This window comes from Epinephelus fuscoguttatus, linkage group LG20 (assembly GCF_011397635.1).
Source record: "Epinephelus fuscoguttatus linkage group LG20, E.fuscoguttatus.final_Chr_v1".
NCBI lineage: Eukaryota > Metazoa > Chordata > Actinopteri > Perciformes > Serranidae > Epinephelus > Epinephelus fuscoguttatus.
In genome coordinates this window covers 38,645,772-38,666,462 of record NC_064771.1, presented here as the reverse complement: position 1 = coordinate 38,666,462, position 20,691 = coordinate 38,645,772, and the positions used below count along the sequence as shown (strand labels likewise).

At 40.5% G+C, this 20,691-nt stretch overlaps 1 protein-coding gene across 1 annotated transcript; it reads right to left on the bottom strand.

The window, feature by feature from the left end:
- Positions 1 to 7,426: 7,426 nt before the first annotated feature.
- Positions 7,427 to 14,944, bottom strand: ghrhr2 (growth hormone releasing hormone receptor 2). Its single transcript, XM_049564392.1, has 12 exons — positions 14,630 to 14,944; positions 14,437 to 14,544; positions 12,411 to 12,520; positions 12,223 to 12,324; positions 11,999 to 12,127; positions 11,586 to 11,739; positions 11,447 to 11,507; positions 11,302 to 11,368; positions 9,885 to 9,976; positions 9,243 to 9,372; positions 8,727 to 8,768; positions 7,427 to 8,638 (listed from the first exon to the last, which is right to left on the bottom strand). Exons 1-12 carry the CDS (start codon positions 14,679 to 14,681, stop codon positions 8,546 to 8,548), a joined length of 1,140 nt encoding a protein of 379 aa, XP_049420349.1. The 5' UTR covers positions 14,682 to 14,944; the 3' UTR covers positions 7,427 to 8,545.
- Positions 14,945 to 20,691: the final 5,747 nt, after the last annotated feature.

Genomic DNA, 20,691 nt, shown 5'->3' with positions numbered 1-20,691 from the left:
AATACAAAATTAGAAAATAAAATAAAAAAATAATAAAATAAGACAGTTCAGTTAAAAGCCAGGCTAAAAAAGCAGGTCTTGAGTTTGCTTTTAAAAACATGGACACTCAGTGCAGCTGTCAGGACTTCAATACCTCACCGTGGGTCTTTGCTGTAACTTTGAGGATGATTAAAAGGCCACGACCAGAAGACCTGAGGGTTCTACAGGGTTCATACCATAAAAGCAAATCTGATAAACAGGCGGGACTAAAACCATCAAGAGCTTTATAAACCAATAAACTGATCTTAAAATCAATCTTAATATCAGCTGCTGCAACGGGGCAGTGCAGTGAGCATGCCAAGGGTCAGAATAAATAACCAGATATGATAATTATTATTATTATTATTATTATTATTATTATTATTATTATTATTATTATTGTGACCCATTGAGTGCGTTTAAGTTTTCAGCTGAGGAAATATAAATCAATTCAAAGAATGATAAATGTCATGTTAAAGTATAAAAAACATAATTTTTAATGCTGTTAAACTCGTGTGTTCACATTTAAGTTCTGATGCTATACAGTGCCATGTAAAGGAGGTGAACTTTGCTCCTGACTCCTCAGCTTCCCCCCCCCCACCCCCCCACCTCCCTCTGTTGAACTATATCATTTTTTCAATGAACAATTTATGGAAAAATATTGAAATACTGTTTCTGTACATTACATTCTAATAACTTAAATGAACTGATTTATACTCCCCAAAAAATCACTGCAGATGGAAGATGTATTTTCAAGAACAGCAAAGTTTCAGTAATCGTATTAATTGTAGTTGAAATATAGCCAGTGATGCACGATGTCTAGTTTAATGAACAGATGATTAATTGTAATTTCCTCACAACATAAAATTGATACTTGGAAAATTTAACAACCGTATCACACCTGAGATGTTACGTGATATTACCAGATTCCATTTATCTACCAGGGTCTCCCATTATAGAAGGACTGGCAAGATATTCTTGAGCTGCACAACATCGCTTGTGTTTTGTCGGCCATCTTGTTCTTGAGAGCTTTGTGTTGCACTGACAACACCTGGCCAGTGGGTGGCAGTGTATAGCATGACGGAGGTGGGTCCACTCACTGTAGTGACTTTAATGCAACTATAGCAGCAAAAGCCATGCAGATTAGTGATGTCATGAGAACTGATACTCGCGATACCTTTTGATGCCATGATGAAAAATACCTGGCGATACTCATTTTTGAAAAACTGGAAGAACCGATACCAGCGTAAGAATCGGTGCTATGACTCTTCTGGAACTGATGGGGGCAGTACACACCATATAGCGCTACAGTCCATGCCTACATTCAGAGCAAGGGGGTGACGAGGAAGAGGAGAGAGCGGCTGCCTGCTAAAGCCCACATGCAGAACCAGTCACGGCCGCACTTTAGGCCAGAAAATAGATCTGCTAGCAATATATTCAGTTTTAAACACCACTTTGTCTGTTTATTAATTGTTTTTAACTCGTTCCAAATTGCTTCTGAACCGTCCGTGCTCCGTGCAGAGCTTTGTCCGTGCGTGCTGATTGATTTATTGTACTGGGGCGTTTGATTTTTCCACAACTGGACAACGGACGTCAAAAAACACTGTTTGCACCGGACAGGACAAACAATAAATGAAACCAGTTTTTTACAACGAAAAATAGGTAAAGAGGAAAAGAGAAAGGAAAAAATATAAGTAATATCAATCTGGTGATAGAAATGTTATTTTATATGCAGATATTTAATAAAGTATTTCTTGTTTCAGTACATGGGATCTTAGGATTTTTTTTTTTTTACTGTGGTATCGACTTTGGTATCGTGTAATTTTACTAGTATCTGCACCGACTACTGAATTTTTGGTATTGTGACATCCCTAATGCAGATACAAGAAAATGGCTTTTAAATAGCTGTCTGATGCAGTGACCACTGTGTATGAAAGGGATAGTAATGAAGACAAGTCGACTTCTGTGTACGTCGTCATAAAACATCCCCATATCTTATCAAAAGTGGAACTTTTACCCTAAATCATAAAAGTAAGGGCAGCAGAGTGCAACAGTCCTGCAAGCCAGGCTTGTAAACCTGGTCTAATGGTAGATATCCAGAGTCTGGTTGTAGTGTCATTTTCTTATCTGCCTTGCTTAGTTGACATTTTACAGAAAGTTTTGCAAAGATACAGTTTGGGGCGTACAGACACCTTAACACCTGTGACGTGTGAAAAGATATCCAAAACCTGAGTCCAGAACGCCTGGTTATTTGGGCTTTGAGTAAAGGGCTTGGGGAAGTGGTCCAATGCGTCCCTGACTGATGGCACTAATGTCTCCAATGGGGTGGAGCAGACAGAGGATTGGCTGAGGAAGATTGACAAGTCCGAACTTCCAGGCAAATTCAAGACCTGGCTGTACCAGCACGGCCTCCTGCCCAGGTTGCTTTGGCTCTTCCCAGTTTATGAGTTCTCCATGACTACCGTAGAGGGCATTGAAAGGAAGATCAACAAGCGCCTGCGGAGATGGCTGGGAGTCCCACCAAGCTTCTCCTCAGTGGGCCTTTACATCCGGTCTGGGTGCCTACAACTCCCCCTGTCATCAGCCATGGAGGAGTTCAAGGTTGCGAAATGCAGAGTCAAACTAAGCCTCAGAGACTCCAACGATGACCTGGTGAAGCAAGCAGGCGTCACAACCAGGTATGGGGGCAAGTTGGCAGTCAATGTGGTCATAAAGCAAGCAGTTAGCTGTCTAAAGCTGCGAGGCATCATTGGCAACCCATGTGTCCAGCGGCAACGCCTCGGCTCTGCACACTTCCAACAGTGGGGAGTCGCAAATGCAAGGACCAGGCGGGACATGGTCCAGACGGAAGTTCGGACCCAAGAGGAGGAGAGGCGAGAGTGCCTGGACCAAATGGGATCTGCTCAAGCGGAAGATCTCTTGGGCAGAACTATGGAGACTGGAGCCCGACCGCATTTCCTTCCTCTTGCAGTCAGTTTATGACACCTTTCCATCGCCATCACATCTGCACACATGGGGACTGAGAGATGATTGGCTCTGCAAGCTCTGTGGTCAGTGAGGGACACTGGCGCACATACTATCCGGGTGCAAAACAGCTCTAAGCCAAGGACAGTATAGGTGGTGCCACGATAAAGTCCTTCTATCCCTCGCTGACATACCAGAGCAGGAGAGATGCAAGAAAGGCTGGCCTGCACGACCTCAAAGAGGACAATCTCCTTCATCAAGGAGGGAGTCAAGCCCTTCTCAACCAAGAGAGCAAAATCCAATCTGCTGCAAGCCGCCAGTTCCTGGGAGATGGCGGTTCATGTGGGAAGAAGGCTACAGTTCCCGGAGGTGGTGCACACAACCCTCCGGCCAGACATCGTGCTGTGGTCAACCAAAGACCAGAAGATAATTCTGGTCGAGCTAACAGTGCCATGGGAGGAAGGCTGCGAAGTGGCCCACCAGAGGACGGCCTTGAAGTACCAGTCCTTAGTCCAGGATTGTAAGGACAAGGGTTGGCAGGTGTGGCTTTTCTGGTGGAGATCAGATACAGAGGTTTCCCAGCCAAGTCAGCATGGCAATTGTCAGCTCTGGACCTTGACGAAAGGAGCAAAAAAACAAGCTGCTGGCAAGATGGGGGAGGAGGCTGAACGAGCCTCCTGTTGGATTTAGAGTAAGAGAGAGGAGGAAAGCTGGAGGCCAGGAGCAGATAGGCAGTGATTTGGCCAATCACTACCAGCCCTCCAACTAGACTGTGTTGTGGTTGAGGGCCGAAACACACAGTGACAGTCGGGTACGACCTGATGGTATCTGCTCCCGGCCAAAAGCTACAGTTACCTTAGATAGGTAACAAAACAAGGCACCTACAAGTCTATGTCACAAGGGCAGTCCCATAAGCAATGAAGTAGTGTGACCTTTATTCCACATTTATTACATATGTCAGGGGTCTTGGGATTATCCACTTCATTTAAAATGGGTGTTTATGGATTGTGTTCTAGCTTTGAAGCAGATTCTCTGCACGTCCTCGACTGAGATTTTGCTGTTTAAGTCCTCTCACCATGCAAGTCTCTTATTTTCTGAGGAGATCTGGGAGCCATCAAACTAAGCACATTTACTCAGGGACTGTACTGAAGTACATTTTTGCAGCACTTGTACTGAAGTATTTCCATTTTATGCTAATTTATATTTCTACTCTGCAGCTTTCAGAGGGGAATCTTGAACTTTTTTTCCCATTTAATTTGTTTGATTCTTTCAGTTACTTTGCAAATTTAGATTATTTTTTACAAATTATAATTAACCTGATAAATGATGATGTATTATTATAGATAAAGTAGACTCCGGAGATCTTGCCTCCGGAAGAAGAGCGGAAGAGCCCTGGTTTCCGGTTGTAGGCTGTTTGTAGTCTGCGTGATATTGACCAATCACGTTTGAGCCGGTCCGTGAACTAATGAGGTGGAACATAATTGGCATCACTGCAAACTCTGAATCCATCGCAATGGTTAAGCATGTTTACTTATATATAAACGGAAGTCGGAAATGGAAATTCGCCTCCTCCGCCCAAGTCAAACTGGAATGCCAAAAAATTGGGGGTCTGCCCGCAGAGGCTGTATCGCCGTCTGCCGGAAGTCAGACGCCAAATACAGCCGATGGGTTCTGAGAATGTAGATAAAGCTACTGAACAGTCTTAGAAGTAAAAAAAAAATGAACTCCACTTTTACCAACTTTAACATCAAAGTAATGAACACATTAATGCAGCAGTAACTGACTAATCAACTTATATAGTTATTCTGAAATCCAGCACTCTGCATACAGAATACTTAAGTATATTGTAATGCTAATGATTTTGTATTTTTACTTAACATAATTCTTCATCCCCAAATGACTGCTTGTATTTCAGTTACTCACTTCCTGTTAACTTAAATTCCTGAAGGAAATAATTTTCCTCACATGCTGTTACGGTCTCCATAAACAACACAAAAGGCTCAAAGGGAGACCGAACATAACGGACACCACACCGACTATTGCCAAAACAAACTCTTTATTTTTTTTAATCAATAATACTTTAGTTAAATAAACACAAACCATAAACAAAAGAGGGACGGAGGTCCTGGTCAAAACCTTTTACATGCTTGATTTCTACATTGAACCCCTGTAAAAACAGGGCCCATCACATGAGTCTCTGGTTAGTGTTTCGCATCTGAGGCGTACTGGTGGACCTGACATAGACCTCAAATTGTTTTAAAGCCAGAATCAGCACCAATAGGCCCGTTTCCACCGCAGGAACTTCGGGGTAATTTTACGGGGCTGGGGCCGTTGGTGCGTGTCTCCACCGCAGGAACCACCCCCGAAGGACAGAGTTCCTGAACTTTTACAGGGGCTAAACAAGTCCCTGCCTCGGAGTAGGTACTCCGGCCCAGAGAGACTCCTGGCTGGGGCTTGGGGATTACTTGGTGCTGATTGGATATACTCAAGGCAGGATGTGACGTTTTGTAATTAATAACATGGTTATTGTAGATTAGCTGGGCTAACCGTTAGCTGTTAGCGGTGTCTGTAATAACTCGATAAACGGTCCGTGAAAAAAATATCTTTTCCAGCAGATATCTTAGTTACAACATGATTGAGCTAGCAAAGCAGTTTTGTGTTGCTATGTGTGGTATTTATTCAGTTTTGGGAAATCACGATGTCTAGAAAGCATCAGCTGACAGGGACAGCTAACAGCAGCAGCAAAGCTAACATCAGGAATCATCTGTTAAAAGCCTCCCGTTGTCGGATACGACATGAAACTACTCCAGTTAGCTCAATCATGTTGTAACTAAGACATCCACTGGAAAAAATATTTTTTTCACGGACCACTTTGTGAGTTTAGTGAGTTATTACAGACACCGCTAACGACTAACGGCGTCCCTACGCCACTACGTCGCCCCGGTCAAAATGGTTGTGCAATGATTACGTCACATACAGAGCCCGTAACTTTACAGGAACCTTCCTCGTACTCCGCTCTCTCAGTGGAGACACAGCGGTTGAGAGGGCCGAGTGAGAGGACGTTCCTGTAGTAGTTCCTGCCCCCCAAATAGTGCCAGGAACTTCTTCAGTGGAAACAAGCCTTATGCCTCCTTCTCAATTGTGGAGTAGACTCGTTGATGGCGGTTACATTTCTTACAGAAACAGGAGACCGGATGCTCTATCCCATCATCTCCGTCCTGCAGCAGGACACCACTTGACCCCACATCACTCGCATCAACAAACATTTTAAACAGTCGATCAAACAGGTACAGCAAGGACCGGAGCGTTCGTTAACAAAGATTTTATACACTCAAATGCACGCTGGCAACTCAGAGACCAGTGAAAAGGTGATTTGGGACTTAACAAGTCAGTGAGCGGAGCTGCAATAGCCGAAAAGTTTTTACAGAAGCTTCTGTAATATCCTGCGATCCGCAGGAAACGGCGCAGCTCGCATCAAGAACCTGGAGCAGGGAAGGACAGGATGGCCTCAACTTTGGAGTTCACAGGTTTAATTTGGCCACAGCCCACGACTTTACCCAAATAAGTCACTGTAGCCTGGCCAAATTCACATTTCCATGGTGAACGAAAGAAAGAATCCAAAAAAAGGTCCCTATTCTTTATGAACTGAAGTGAAGAGGAGCAAAACTGTATCAAAAATATCCACGTACAAACTCCTGCAGTACAGTCCGTGTCTCATTTATCCAGTCATATGTTCAGGACGTCCCAAACACAGGCATTTGGTGTGTTTTGATAATCATCAAAATGTTTTAGCATAAATGCTAAAATGTGTTTGGGAGGGACTGAGCATACGACTGGATAAATGAGACCTGGACCCTTTTCCATCAAAATTACCACATGTATGCAGGTTTTTTTTAAACAAATGAAAACCCACTAAAAATATACTGTAGACTCCTCCCAGTGACATCAGACCAGTGCTGTGCACACAGCTCACGTGTGTCACGGTCGACATCACAGACAGGCCTGAAAACAGGTTAATGAACAGCAGAAAACAGCACAGATACATACTCACTCATACTTGTACTATCTCTTCCTTATTCAGTCTCTCTTTGTAGTTTGATGCAGATGTATTTCCATCGATGTTTGAGCACTGCTCGGGCGGAGGTGGACGGGGTGTTGTGATGGTGCGCCGTGGCATCACAGTGGTCAAGGGGCTAACATTAGCGTGTTCACCCAGGTGTTGTGTTTCCATCAGTGCCGATCAGAACCAGAGATGGAAACAGGTATTTGATTGATACTTGAAAAAAAAAAAAAACATTCTGTCATCTTATTTTGAAAGTATTTATTAAAAGTTTTTGTTCCAGGAAGTGAAACTCTCCACAGCAGTGACCTCACAGGTTGAGCCTTAAGTAGGTTTATATGAAAGGAAACAAGGTGACAAAGAGCTCAGTGTGCTGATCTTATTTCTTGGCAAGAATGAAGCACAAATCTTGCGTAAAGTAGAAGTACCTCAGGATTGTACTCAAGATCTTTTAAACCTCTCTGTGGTCTGACTCCAGCGCACATTTCTGAGCTCATAAACCAAACTTAAAACAGAGGAGGAGATTGTGTGTTTGTCGTCAGGTGTAAATGTGATGCACTGACCACCAGGTGTCAGCCTGATGCACGAGAGCTGTTTGTAGTTGGACTGTTTTCAGTCAGGAGAAACTTGTCACACATGCTGAATGATAACAAACTAACTTATCTTATTTTCTTATAAATACAATTTTACAGCCACCATAACGTAACATAACCACATGCATCAACATGTTCTGTAGCACCACTGAAGAGAGTGATGTACTCACAGTTTCACCATGATTCAACACTGCTACAAGTAAAGGAGGATAATGTTAATGTTCACATGAAAGATGGCTCTGTTCAAGGGTGTAAATATAGATGTGTGTGGTTGCACCGGGGCCCATGGGATGACGGGGCCCATGGAGAGAACAGGCTCCTGTCACTCATTCAGATTTCCACCTCCGAAATACGTACACCCATGTTCAAAGAAGAACTCATGCCAAATTACAAAAGTGGGGCCAACTGCTGTATGTGCCGTCGTAAAAGCAAACCTGTCTCCATTATGTTTTTTTTAATTGTGAAAGAGTCCCTTTCAGTCTATACTACACTAAAATGATATGTTTACTTTACATACACTATAAAACTACAAATAAACTAAGTTAATTGAATGAATACTTTCTAATTTAATTTGGTATGTTTGTCATACACAGATCTCCGCTGTTGTACGTAGATGTCCAGTGTCAAGCTAGTTCAGATGCCAAATATTGCACGGGGGCTGGTCCTAACTACCATACACCACTGGCTCTGTTGTCTGTGGTTGTCTAATGGCGTCCTCTGGAAGGTTAATGTTGCCTCAGATTAGTCAAAGCTATATTCAATAAGTGAACTACATCCTCCAGATTATTTAGAAGCAGCTCTGTTGTTCTCAGAAGCTTCACAAACGAGTGCAAAGACAATATTTTAAATCATTGAGCTGTGGTCCAAAAACTAACGAGCACCAAACTGCAGTATTTTCTGTATTTGGACTTCAGGGGACGAATTCTTGAGTTGGAAGATTGATAGTGTTACTTCTTCTTTCAGGCCAGCACCGTCTCATCGTCCTCTGGATCTCTTTTTGGACCTGAAAGATAATGATGAGTAATAATTTTAATTAACTGTGACAAACCTGACTCTGAAGTCATTCTTTTTATTGTGCAGACTTGTTTTACCTCTCCGTTTAGAAAGCAGTACAGCAGAGCGACAATAAAACCCTGAGGCAAGATGAAAAATCAGTTAGGAAAGTACTGTAATTATTTTACATCTCTACAGCTGCAGCCAGCAGGTGATTCATTGTTTAATCATTGAAGTCATTTTCCAATCTAATAAATCCTCACATTTGAGAAGCAGCAAATGTTTGACTTTTTTTATTTATATTTGTGAGATATGACAGTAAGGTACATATTTTTGGGTTCTGGACCATGTGCCAGACAAACAATTGATTAATTAAGAAAACAATTGTTTGGTCTAAAAAATATCAATAAATTTGACATAAAAATGTAAAGCAGTCAAAGTGATGTAATAAAATAATCTTTGGGTTTCAACTTTCACTCTTTTCTGACATTTTTCAGACCAAACAATTAGTTCAGAATTTTATCTTCAAATTAATCTTCTTGTAGGGTATTAAATAACAATAAAACAAACTATTAACTGAATCTTTTAATCCAGTGGTGTGTCAGATGTGTTACCTGGAAGGAGCCTAAAACTAATTCAAAGTAGAGTCGCGGCCCGACGCCAACGTGTTCTGGGATCAGTGCAAACACCACGTAGTGAACACCGAACAGAGGGATGAGGAGCAGAGTGGAGCGCAGCAGTGTCCTGCAGAGGGCAGCAGAGGACGGTCAAAGACCAGAGACACACTGACAGAGTGAGGTGAAGAACAGATGAGGGAATAATGGATCAATAACAGGAGCCAGCTGCACAAACACCTAAAGTTCTCTCCATACTGTAAGTATGACACTTAATTTTTCCTTAGCTGAGGGACAGAATCCCCGAGAAGGTTTCCATAGTTACGTCAAAACAACAACAACAACAAAGGCATTTACTGCATTGAAAGATTTTACAGTGGTAAAATACTACAGTTTCCATGACAACCATTTGTGTGCTTGTGCTCAAGCTTGTGATACCTTAAGTCTTTTGTGCAATGGTTTAACTAAGGTTAAGGGATTCTTTAAGTGTAACACCAAGTTAAGGAGAAAACCTTAAATGCTTAAGTAAACATTTAAGGAAACCTGATGGTGCAGCTGATTTTATTTTCAGAAAATCTTGAGATGGACTTTAAGGCAAATCTTAACTTAAGGTGTTTTGTGCAGCTGGCCCCAGGGTCTCACCTGTACAGGTGTGTCTCACTCTGGTTCACATGTGTGGCTTTTGTCTTTTGAACGATGATCCTGCTGATGTTCAGGAAGATCATGAGGTTGATCTGTGGATCAGATCACACACAGACGTTAAACTACAAATGAAACAGTATAATTCAATTTTCAATTTTTATTATTAATGTTTTTTTTAATAATAATTAAAAAAAAGAGTAGGGATGCACCATGTTGGATTTTTGGGATTTAGGGATTTTTTTTGCAGATATACAATATGCCGATATATAACAACTTATTTGACCAATAACATAAAACCGATATCAATAAATCCACCTAATTTCACTGATCATCATCAAGTCTCTTCTGTGGTGGAATGAACATCATATTATACATACATACTGTTATTGTGACGGCCCGCCAGCAGATGGAGACATGAAGCACAATAGTACTTTTAATTGTATGTGTAATATGCATTCATTTTCAAAATAAGAAAAAGCATGTTGGACGATTTAATAGTTAATTATAACGCCAGTATCAGCCAGTACTGCTGACGTGCAGATATTATTGTGCATTCCTAATAAAGAGATTCATTTTCAACAGTAATGCCACCAACAATATTATGATGTGCCTTATTACACAATAATATTTCCAAATATTAGATCTTTTCTAACTGTACTTGTAAATGCAGCTTTGCTACCTGGGAACCTGAAATAGCAGTGTTTTAATCATTTCGTCTTTTAAAAAGATTATTATAAAAATGTACAAATCACAATGATATTTAGCTACCTGGAGGCTTTAAAGGTTCAACTGATCGACATTTTGGGAAACGCACTTATTCACTTTGATGCTGAGAGTGAGATGAGAAGATTGGTTCCACTTTTATGTGTTAACAGGATGAAAATTTCATTTCACAATTACGGTGACCAACATTTTCATGGTTATCATCATCATTATTATTATTATTATTATTATGGTATTAAAATGTGCTTCAAATGTCCAGAAAGTTCTGACACACACAAAGAAACCATTTCATTAATTTTTATATTGAAACCCACAAATAAAATGTGCAGCTCTGTTTGTGTTTGCATAAACACTACAGTAATAAATCATATCAATTAATAATAATAACCCGATGTAAACATAGGAACACTAAATCAAATGTGCACAAACGTTAATGTGAACACCACCAAAGAATTCCACTCTGGAACAGGTGGAAACAACTCACCTGGTTCTGTCTGGATGGAACAAAACTAAATAAACTAAACTAAATATACGTGTTTCCCAAAAATGTTGAGCTGTTCCTCCAAATACCAGAGCAAGCAAACTTCCTCAAGCTGCTATGAGGAGACAGTCAGAGGGAGAAATGTTCATATGTGACTCCAGAGTTTTGTTTGTTAATATAAAATGCAGAGATGTGTGCGGGACATGTGCTCACAAAGATGGAGAGCAGGATGGGAGTCTTGATTATCCACCACAAGCGGCTCTCCAGGTCGTCCCAACACCTGCACACATGGAGATATTACCATCCTTTCACATAGAATTAAAATAGGAAACATAAGATGTGTTTGTGTTTGACTCACCCCTCATCATCCAGCTGTGATTTCAGCAGGGCCCAGATCACAACAGTCGCTGACGGAGCACCTGTAACATCAAGCTCTCCATCAGACAGGTGAACAAACACAGTCAGCATAGATCTGTGCACACACACACACAGCGTACCCCAGCCGACGGTGGCGTAGATCCAGAAGAGCTTGGTGGTGTGAGTGAAGGTGCAGAGCAGCAGAGTCTGCAGGTACAGAGCCTCCACCAGCAGCCACCAGAAGTTAGACACAACACAGAAGTGGAAGAAGGTCACAGCTGCTTTGCACCGGAGCTGAGACGACACAGAGGACACAGCGTTACATCACAGACGTCATCTTATCTGCATGTGTTCAGAGTCAGGCTGCAGAGTTTGGTGCATCTCTTCTTGTACTTAGATAAAAATGAGCCTTCAGTACATTAACATACAATGTTTGCATCAGTCTTCTTCAGTTATGACAACTTCTAATGAGATCATATTCAACCAATGAGCTCTCATGTTGGAGGAATTAGCTCTCCTCTAAGGTATTCATGCATGTGTCAGCTGACATTACCGTGGACACTGTGCAGTGGTCCATGCTTCTGTCTGTAAACAACACGACGTCTTTGATGAACACAGCCAGACTTCTGAGCATGAAGGTGACAAACAGGTTGAGGTGGATGTAGTTGCGCGTGCAGAGCAGCTTCCTGAGAGACAGAGGAGGAATACTGTCACAACCTTTAATTACAGACGTTTAACTGTGTGATCTGTCTTTGAGTTTCTGTTGTCAAAGTAAACCAGCCTGAAGCAGCAGAAAAGCAGGACAGCGACGAGCAGAGCAGCCAGAGACGCTCCGTATCCAACGCTGTAGATCAGCCTCACCGTATCAAAGTAATGTTTCTGGAGCAAAGTATGAAATATTCATCAGTCAGAGGCATGAAGAACCACATGTCTGCTTCCCTGCTGCTGAACTCCATCTACTGCACCTCTTTGCCCACGTCTTCATCTTCGTCTGAAGCTTCATAGTAACAGGCCTTGTAGTACGGCACGCTCGGCTCGCTCCATCCGCTCACTGTGCAGCTTCTGGTGATGAGAACTGTGGAGAAAATGTTTCACTGAGAGAAGCTTCAAACATTCAAACTGCAGCTGGGACCTGAAACACAGATTCAAAACCAATATTGAGGATATAATTACTAGTTTAGGACTCAATCAGGTGATGTAATGCTGCTCAGTTTAGTTTGATGAGCTCGTGGAATCGGGGGGGGGGTTATTCAGATACAATGTTTGAACTGTTTTCAGGCTGAATAATAAAAAAGAGTGAAAAAAAGAGATTTATTGTGTTGGGAGATAAAACTGACAGAAATTTTAATTAAAATTTAATTAAACCTGCAAAAACTGATTTCTTTGTAACATGGAGGCGGTGTAAACAACCTGTAAACACTGACATGTCGTCTCATAAAGCTGTCGTGGCAAATACGATCCAGGAGACATTTTTTATATTTGGGAGCTGTTAAAGGTCGTATGTACAGCTGTTTCATCAAAACATATTTTTTTTAAAAAAAGAATACATCCATAGGACGTCTGGAAAGGTGTAGAAGGGATGCCAGATTGTGATAGCTGCAGAGGTATGGCGTCGTACCAGCGCTATCCGTCGCAAATTCTAGCCGACCAACGGAGAAGCAAAACCAGAATCAACATGGGTTCAGCTTTTGGTCGTTGGTGTCAGCTGAAGGCAGAAAAAGGACTAAAAAGCCACGCAGAGGTTTCTGCTTTCCTTCTGGACAGGTAAGCTAACGTTAATGTTTGCTAACTAACGCAGCAGGGTTGTAAAAAGATATATATCTGCTGAATATATCTAATATCTAGTAAAGCCGAACTAGTAATGACACTGCACCTAGATGAACTATGTTAAGAAAAAGTAAGGATGTCGGCTAATTTTCGATATTTTAGCTAATACGTTAGAAATGGCGTTTTTGGGACGGTAGGTTTTTCCGGCTTGTTGTAAAATAGAGTTGTTAAAAGATAGATCTACTGAATATATCTAATATGTAGTAAAGCTGAACTAGTGAACACACTGCACCTAGATGAACTATGTTAAGAAAAAGTAAAGATGATGGTTAATTTCAGATATTTTAGCAAGTTCTCTAGAAACAGCGTTTTTGGGACTCTGGTTGTAGAGCTGTCAAATAGTGACGTAAAAAAGTAAATCTGCTGAATATATCAAATATCTAGTACAGCCGAACTATCATGTTGTTGTTGTTGTTATTATTATTATTATTATTATTATTATTATTGGTGGGAAATTATAACAGAGGAATATATTTACGGTTTTAATATCAAGAACACTTTGGTGTTTTTGTGTGTGTACAGGACGTTGTTGAATCAGGGAATCCGTGTGTCCACCACCACTAAGGATCCTAACTGACTAATTACGTTAGCATTAGTGATGAGTAGAGCTAAAAATGCTTTAGGGAGATTGTTACAGTGTGTTACAGGGCGCACAAGAGAAGATTCATGATTTCACTTGACATCGCTGTCTCCAGTGTCTGTCGTTTACCAACCTGGCAACCTGTAGAACTGAAGAGTGGAGCGAGAGCGAGGGCGCCGAGTGACACCTACTGACCGGGAAGTATGAATCCCGTATCTATCACCTGTAAATGCGTGATTAGAGTTTATTTAGTTGAACTATTGATAGTGAAACAGAATCTGACTCTGAGTTACTGTTGTTGTTCACAAACTAAAGAAATGAGAGATCATATTAGTTTTTACTGAATATTTGAAGCAAACTGTGAAACTAGATAAAACTGTTTTTGTGTATAATTCTGTTTTCTTAATTTATTTTTTTTACTCATTTGTCATCACGAATATCATTTGTGCAAAAATATCATGAAATATTATGATATTATTTCAGGGCCATGTTGCCCACCCGTAATTGAAAAGTGAACTAAACTTTAGAGAACTTCAGTGTGACTGTATTAATGTGACGTATGTAAAGAATATAATGAAGTTTACCTGGAGGAGTTTCAGGCTTCAGTAACAGCAGAGGACAGTGGACAGAGACCATCTGTCCCTCAGAGGCAGCCGGCCAACAGCTGACTCCGTCCCACTCTGTCATACAACCTGAAATTACAACATCATCAGCTCACGGTGCTCAGACGGAGGAAGACATGTTTCTGTCACGTTTAAACTTTGTGTATTTGTTGACCTGCAGTGGTGTTACTGGCTGATCGGAGCGAAGCTGCAGCGTCTGTCCTCATCAGTAGTTTACACTCATCTTCTTTCTCTTGGAGATGAAGAACAATCGAACACTCGGGATGAGTTGAACTCACCTGGCAGAAAGAAAGATGAATACAGGTTAGTTTAATTTATCTGTAGTTTCCACCTCACTTTACATTTTACAGAGTCAGAAGTACTTTCATGAATACTTTATTTATCCCTGAGGGGAAATTGTGATTCATTAGTTGCTCCGATGTAGAGAATAGAGACACATAAACAAGAGTATTTAATGACTTTATTTTGAGCCCAAAAAAATAAAAATAAAAATAAAAAAATAATAATAAAAAAAACCAAACACGACAAAGAGAACAGTGTCCGAAAAGGAGTAAGGAGAAGTAGAACTTATATGTCGCGACCCGTTTTTTTGACATTTCTTCCTTAAACTCAGATATTATTGTTTCAACAAATTCCCAAATTCATTAAAGATAAGATAAAACTTATTTGATCCTACAGCGGGGAAATTCACTTTACAGCAGCTCAAACAGCACAGATGGAAAGTGAAAGTTGAATGGCAACAGGATACCTATAGAATAAAGATAAAATACAAAAACATATATCTCAGAATTAGAAAAAATATCAAAGTACTCAATTTAGACACAAGTATATATCTTACTATATAATGATGAAAACTCTGTGTGTGTCTGTTCCACGTTTTTCTCCTCACTGACTTGGTCAATCCATGTGAAATTTGGCACAGTGGTAGAGGGTCATGGGAGGATGCCAATGAAGCAATATTACATCAATTGGCCAAAGGGGGGCGCTATAGCAACCCACTGAAATGTCAGACTTTGAATGTGCATATCTCATGCCCCGTATGTGGTAGAGACATGAAACTTTGCACAGAGATGCCTCTCCTCATGAGGAACACATTTGCCTCAAGAACCCATAACTTCCGCTTATATAGATTTTCCGCCATTTTGAATTTTTTGAAAAACACTTCAAATGGATCTCTTCCTAGGAAGTTTGAGCGATCTGCATGAAACTGGGTGAACATAATCTAGGGAGCAATATCTAAAGTTCCCTCTTGGCAAAAGTTGGAAAACTTCCTAAAACTGAGCTTCTATAAGGCAATGAATATTGCGGAGGGCGTGGCTCATCACATAAAGGTGTAGAACATCTCAAGGGTTTCACCCATCACCACGCAACTTTGTAGGCATATGACCACACATAATCTGAGGGGACCCCTCCATTATTGAGCCCATCAAACAAAATGGGGGCGCTAGAGAGCTCATTTCTTATCTAGGCCTAACCGCCATATGGATTTTTACTAAACTTGGTAGATATGTAGAACAGGACGCCTCAAGGTGACTGGAGAAATTTAACTCTAATTGGCAACTGGGTGGCGCTATAACAACAGAAAAATGCTTCAAAATGGCTAAAATGCGACCGATCGCTGTGGCTCCCCCTGTGGACCAATGTTGGTGTTGTTTCTAATGTTTGGTATGACTAAGTCATGGTATGGTATGCTGTACATAATCACGGAAACTGTCAGTGTGTCATTCTGTCAGTCAGTCATTCTGTCTGTCCCACGTTTTTCTACTCACTGACGTGGTCAATCTATGTGAAACTGCACATAGGCATTGAGGACTGGCATAGGTAGAAGGTGACACAGCTACCAATGGCTATGGACTAGTTTACGACTAATACACAATTATTCCCAGTCTGTTTACCAGCCAATTAAATAAATAATAAACCCAGTTTATTTACAGTCCAGGTTCCACCCAGTGTTACAGGATGAATATGCACTCTCCCAGCACAACCTGTCGTCATCTATGTATCTGCCAAAAATATCTTTTTTCTTTTTGTGTGTGAATATAAAGTAAAAACATACAATAAAATAACAATAAAAATGTGCATTGTCGTACTTAAAATCTTCTCTGTGCTGAGTCTGTAAAATATAACATATATATTATGCTATAATGGTTATATGTCAATAGAATAAAGACAAGAAGAATAAACATAAGAAATGTGAACAGTTATGTGCATTGTATGTTGAATAAGAGGTACTAAGAATATTGCACAGTAAAAACAAAGTAATAATTGTACACAGTATAACTTACCAGGTATCTGGTGACGATCAGGATGTTGACGGCAGCAGTCAGACTCAAGTTCATGATTTCAGGCATTAAAAGTAAAAACTTGTGAAGTAAACAATCTCTTTGTTGTTTCTGAGGAGAGAGGAAACAAAATGTTGCTCTGCAGCAAACAGAAGCTCTGTCGTCACTTTAAAAAAAGAAATCAGTGGTCGAAGTTTTGGTTTTCATAAGCTGTGTCTTTCAAGCCGCTGCAGAGATGTGAAGCAGTTTTTGAAACGCACGTCTCATGTTATAAAATGATGACATCACCTGAGCAGCTTCGTTCCAACGTCACAGTAGGAGATAAACAGAAAACAAGGTGCCTTTATTTCACTGCATAATTGACGCTACACACTGTTGACATGACTGTGGAGTCTGAGAGACCAAAACATATCAGCTGAAGGTTAAAAATGTGCGTTGAGTTATTTAATTTATTTCATGGTTTGTAGTTTAAAACACAGCAGGCGTTATGATGTAATATTCAACTGGAAAACAACACATGCTGTGAACACCTGCAGAGATGTGTATACAGGACGTGTTGTTGTACTGACAGCTGATGGTTTTACTGTGAGCTCAGATCATATGGAAGACACACACTCACCAGCCACTTTATTAGGTACACCTTGCTGGTACCAGGTTGGACCTCCTTTTTAATTCTTGGTGTCACAGATTCAACAACGTGCTGAAACATTCCTCAGAGATGTTGGTCCATATTGACATGATGACATCACACAGTTGATCCATGATGAGAATCTCCCGTTCCAGCACATCCCAAAGGTGCTCTATTGGACTGAGATCTGGTGACTGTGGAGGCCATTGGAGTACAGTGAACTCATTGTCATGTTTGAGATGATGTGAGCTTTGTGACATGGTGCGTTATCCTGCTGGAAGTAGCCATCAGAAGATGGGTACACTGTGGTCATAAAGGGATGGACACGCTCAGCAACAATACTCAGGTAGGCTGTGGTGTTTAAACCATGCTCAGTTGGTACTAAGAAAATCTCCCCCACACCATTACACCACCAGCAGCAGCAGCAGCAGCCTGAAGCGTTGATACAAGGCAGGATGGATCCATGCTTCCATCTGAATGTGGTTTTTCCAATCTTCTATTGTCCAGTTTTGGTGAGAAAACCCGTGTGAATTGTAGCCTCAGTTTCCTGTTGTTAGCTGACAGGAGTGGCACCTGGTGTGGTCTTCTGCTGCTGTAGCCCATCTGCTTCAAGGTTGGACAAGGTGTTGTTGCTTCAGAGATGCTCTTCTGCACACCTTGGTTGGAACCAGTGCTTATTTGACTTCCTGTTGCCTTTCTATCATCTTGAACCAGTCTGGCCATTCTCCTCTGACCTCTGGCATCAACAAGGCATTTTGGCTCACTGGATATTTTCTCTTTTTGGGACCATCCTCTGTAAACCCTAGAGATGGTTGTGCTGAACATCCCAGTAAATACTCAGACCAACTGCAGCAGCTCGTCTGAAGAAAAAAATTAAAACCACTTCATGTTCAAATCTTATGTAATTTTTTTTTCAGAGGTAAAAATATCTTTATTTGACCAATAGATTTCACTTTCAGATGTTTTATCATCACATGACATTTCTCTAAAATCTCCAGAATTCGTCAAAGCGACGATGATCTCATCTCAGTGTTTGTCCACTTCAGACATCATGCAAACAGTTTTCAGATAAATCATGACACAATATATTGAAACTGAGCTTATTATTGGTGTGTTATGACATGTGTGCTCACATTGGTAATGTTTGATTTAAATGTTTTTAAACAAAATATTAATGAGTTCCTGCAGCAGAGGAGGCTGCTGATGCTCTAATGTCTCCCTCTAGTGTTTGATTCCTTAGTTGCTCTTCAGCCATCAGCTCAGTTCAGTTTTTACCAGCTGGGTCATGTGTTAAAATATCTAAAATTGATGATTGCTGATGATTGTCATGGCACAAAGAAGAGGATCATACTTGTTAGTGGAAACATTTACTGCTGCTTTTGGTCAGCTTTGGACAACAACAAAACTATAAAATATCTGGACCGAAATATTCTTAGGTATAATCCAGTGAAGGACTTCGTAACACTGTTTAAAGACAGAGACAGATACTTGGAATGGATGTAAGTTATTTAACAGTAATCTGGAGGAATTATCACAACGTGTTGGTCTGATTTGGATGAAGCTGTGATGAAACACTGGGTGTGAGGGGGCAGACGGTCAGTTAGTCTTCATGTATTTAAGATTATTCCAAACAGAGCAGCCTGAAGTCCTAACTGGCCTCCAGAGAACTCATTACGGTGATGTGAAGTGCTTTGTACAGTCAGCGCTGATCTAAATCCACCGTCACAGTCAGCTCACAAATGCTTGAGTTACAGCAGCACTTTAATTTATTTCACTGCAGAATGAACGTCGACCTGAACAAACCTGAAACAGGACGCCTGAAACACGGGTGTGTTCCTTTAAGTTTAAAACCTCAGGCTGAAGGAACACACCCTCCTCATATAGAAATCTAATATATATTCTTCTCCAGGCTGTTGAAGTTTATGGATGTTCAAATGAGTTATTTAACAACAGAAGTATTTAAGAAGAACAGGTTGTGTGAGCTTTAAGAACTGAGAGTGAATCAGCTTTTACTCTCTGATGTTCACTGTACCGGTGTTGCAGCACAAAGATCTGCATCCTGTGCTTTTTTTTATAATTCATCCATTTTCACACATCTGCAGATTGTTGTTAAAATGACCTGGTTAAACCTCGTTTAAGCCAATACCACTCAAGTAAAATCACTTATACTGTATGTGCTTTAATTTGCATGAACTTGGAACAGGGGCTGCAACAATATGAGACTTTCACAGTACTAGAAATGTCTCAACAAATATAGTTGCACAGTATCACGGTGAGGCAAGGCAGCTTAATTTGTACAGCAAATTTCATACACCAGGGAAATTCAAAGTGCTTTACAGAGCAATAAAACATAATGAAAGACACGATCGATTTACAATAAAAGAATAAAGAGTAAAAAGATATAAAAGGTGAACTTAATTCTAAATAATTAAAAAAAGACCATTAGAAACAGAAGCAGTGTGGACAAGAGGTGCAAAGATCAGAAGATTATTTTAAATAATTTAAAATGGAGTTTCATGAAGTTGCAGTTAAAATCAATAGAAGTATTTGAATATTTAAAAATGACAGTGCAGTGCAGGAAATGAATAAATATTTGATTTAATCTTCAAGGTATATTGTAGATTTATTACACAGTTATTCTTATAATAATCAGTTTTGATCCTTGCAGGAATGAACACAAGATTTTTGGGTTGAACAAATGCTAAGCTGTTAAAACTTGAACTTGAAACCATTTTTCTGAAATGGAATAATGTGTAAAATCTGTCAGGCAGTCGAGGAGGGAAAGAGATGGGCGTGCGCAGCTGAGATTCCCCGTCTGGCTTCATTTATTTTTCTATAAGCAAATGTACACAGTATGATGACCATTAATTTCCATACCACAGTGTACTAGTTTCACGGTGGGCTATACCGCTGCAGCCCTGCTCACGTTACACCACATTTCAGCTCTCTGTCTCAACTGCACACATTAAATTAGAGTGATAATTTTACCGTGAAATTTACTATGAGAGAGCACATTATGGGATATTGTGTCCTTCATGGATGCTTAAGTCTTGTTCGGGCCCCATTTTTATTCACCTTTTATTTCACAGTACAAATCAACTGAATGAGACGCGGTATCAGGTGAAATACTTTGTTATTGACACTGAGTAAAGGATGTCAGACTTTTATTAAATGTTTTGACAAACACACAAAACAATAGTCTGGAATAGAGACGAATGAAACTGAAACGGTTATTTAATGATGATGTGAAGTTAACTTTCTGGAAATGACAGCAAGATGGACAGTTTGTGATGTTTTTATCTTGGT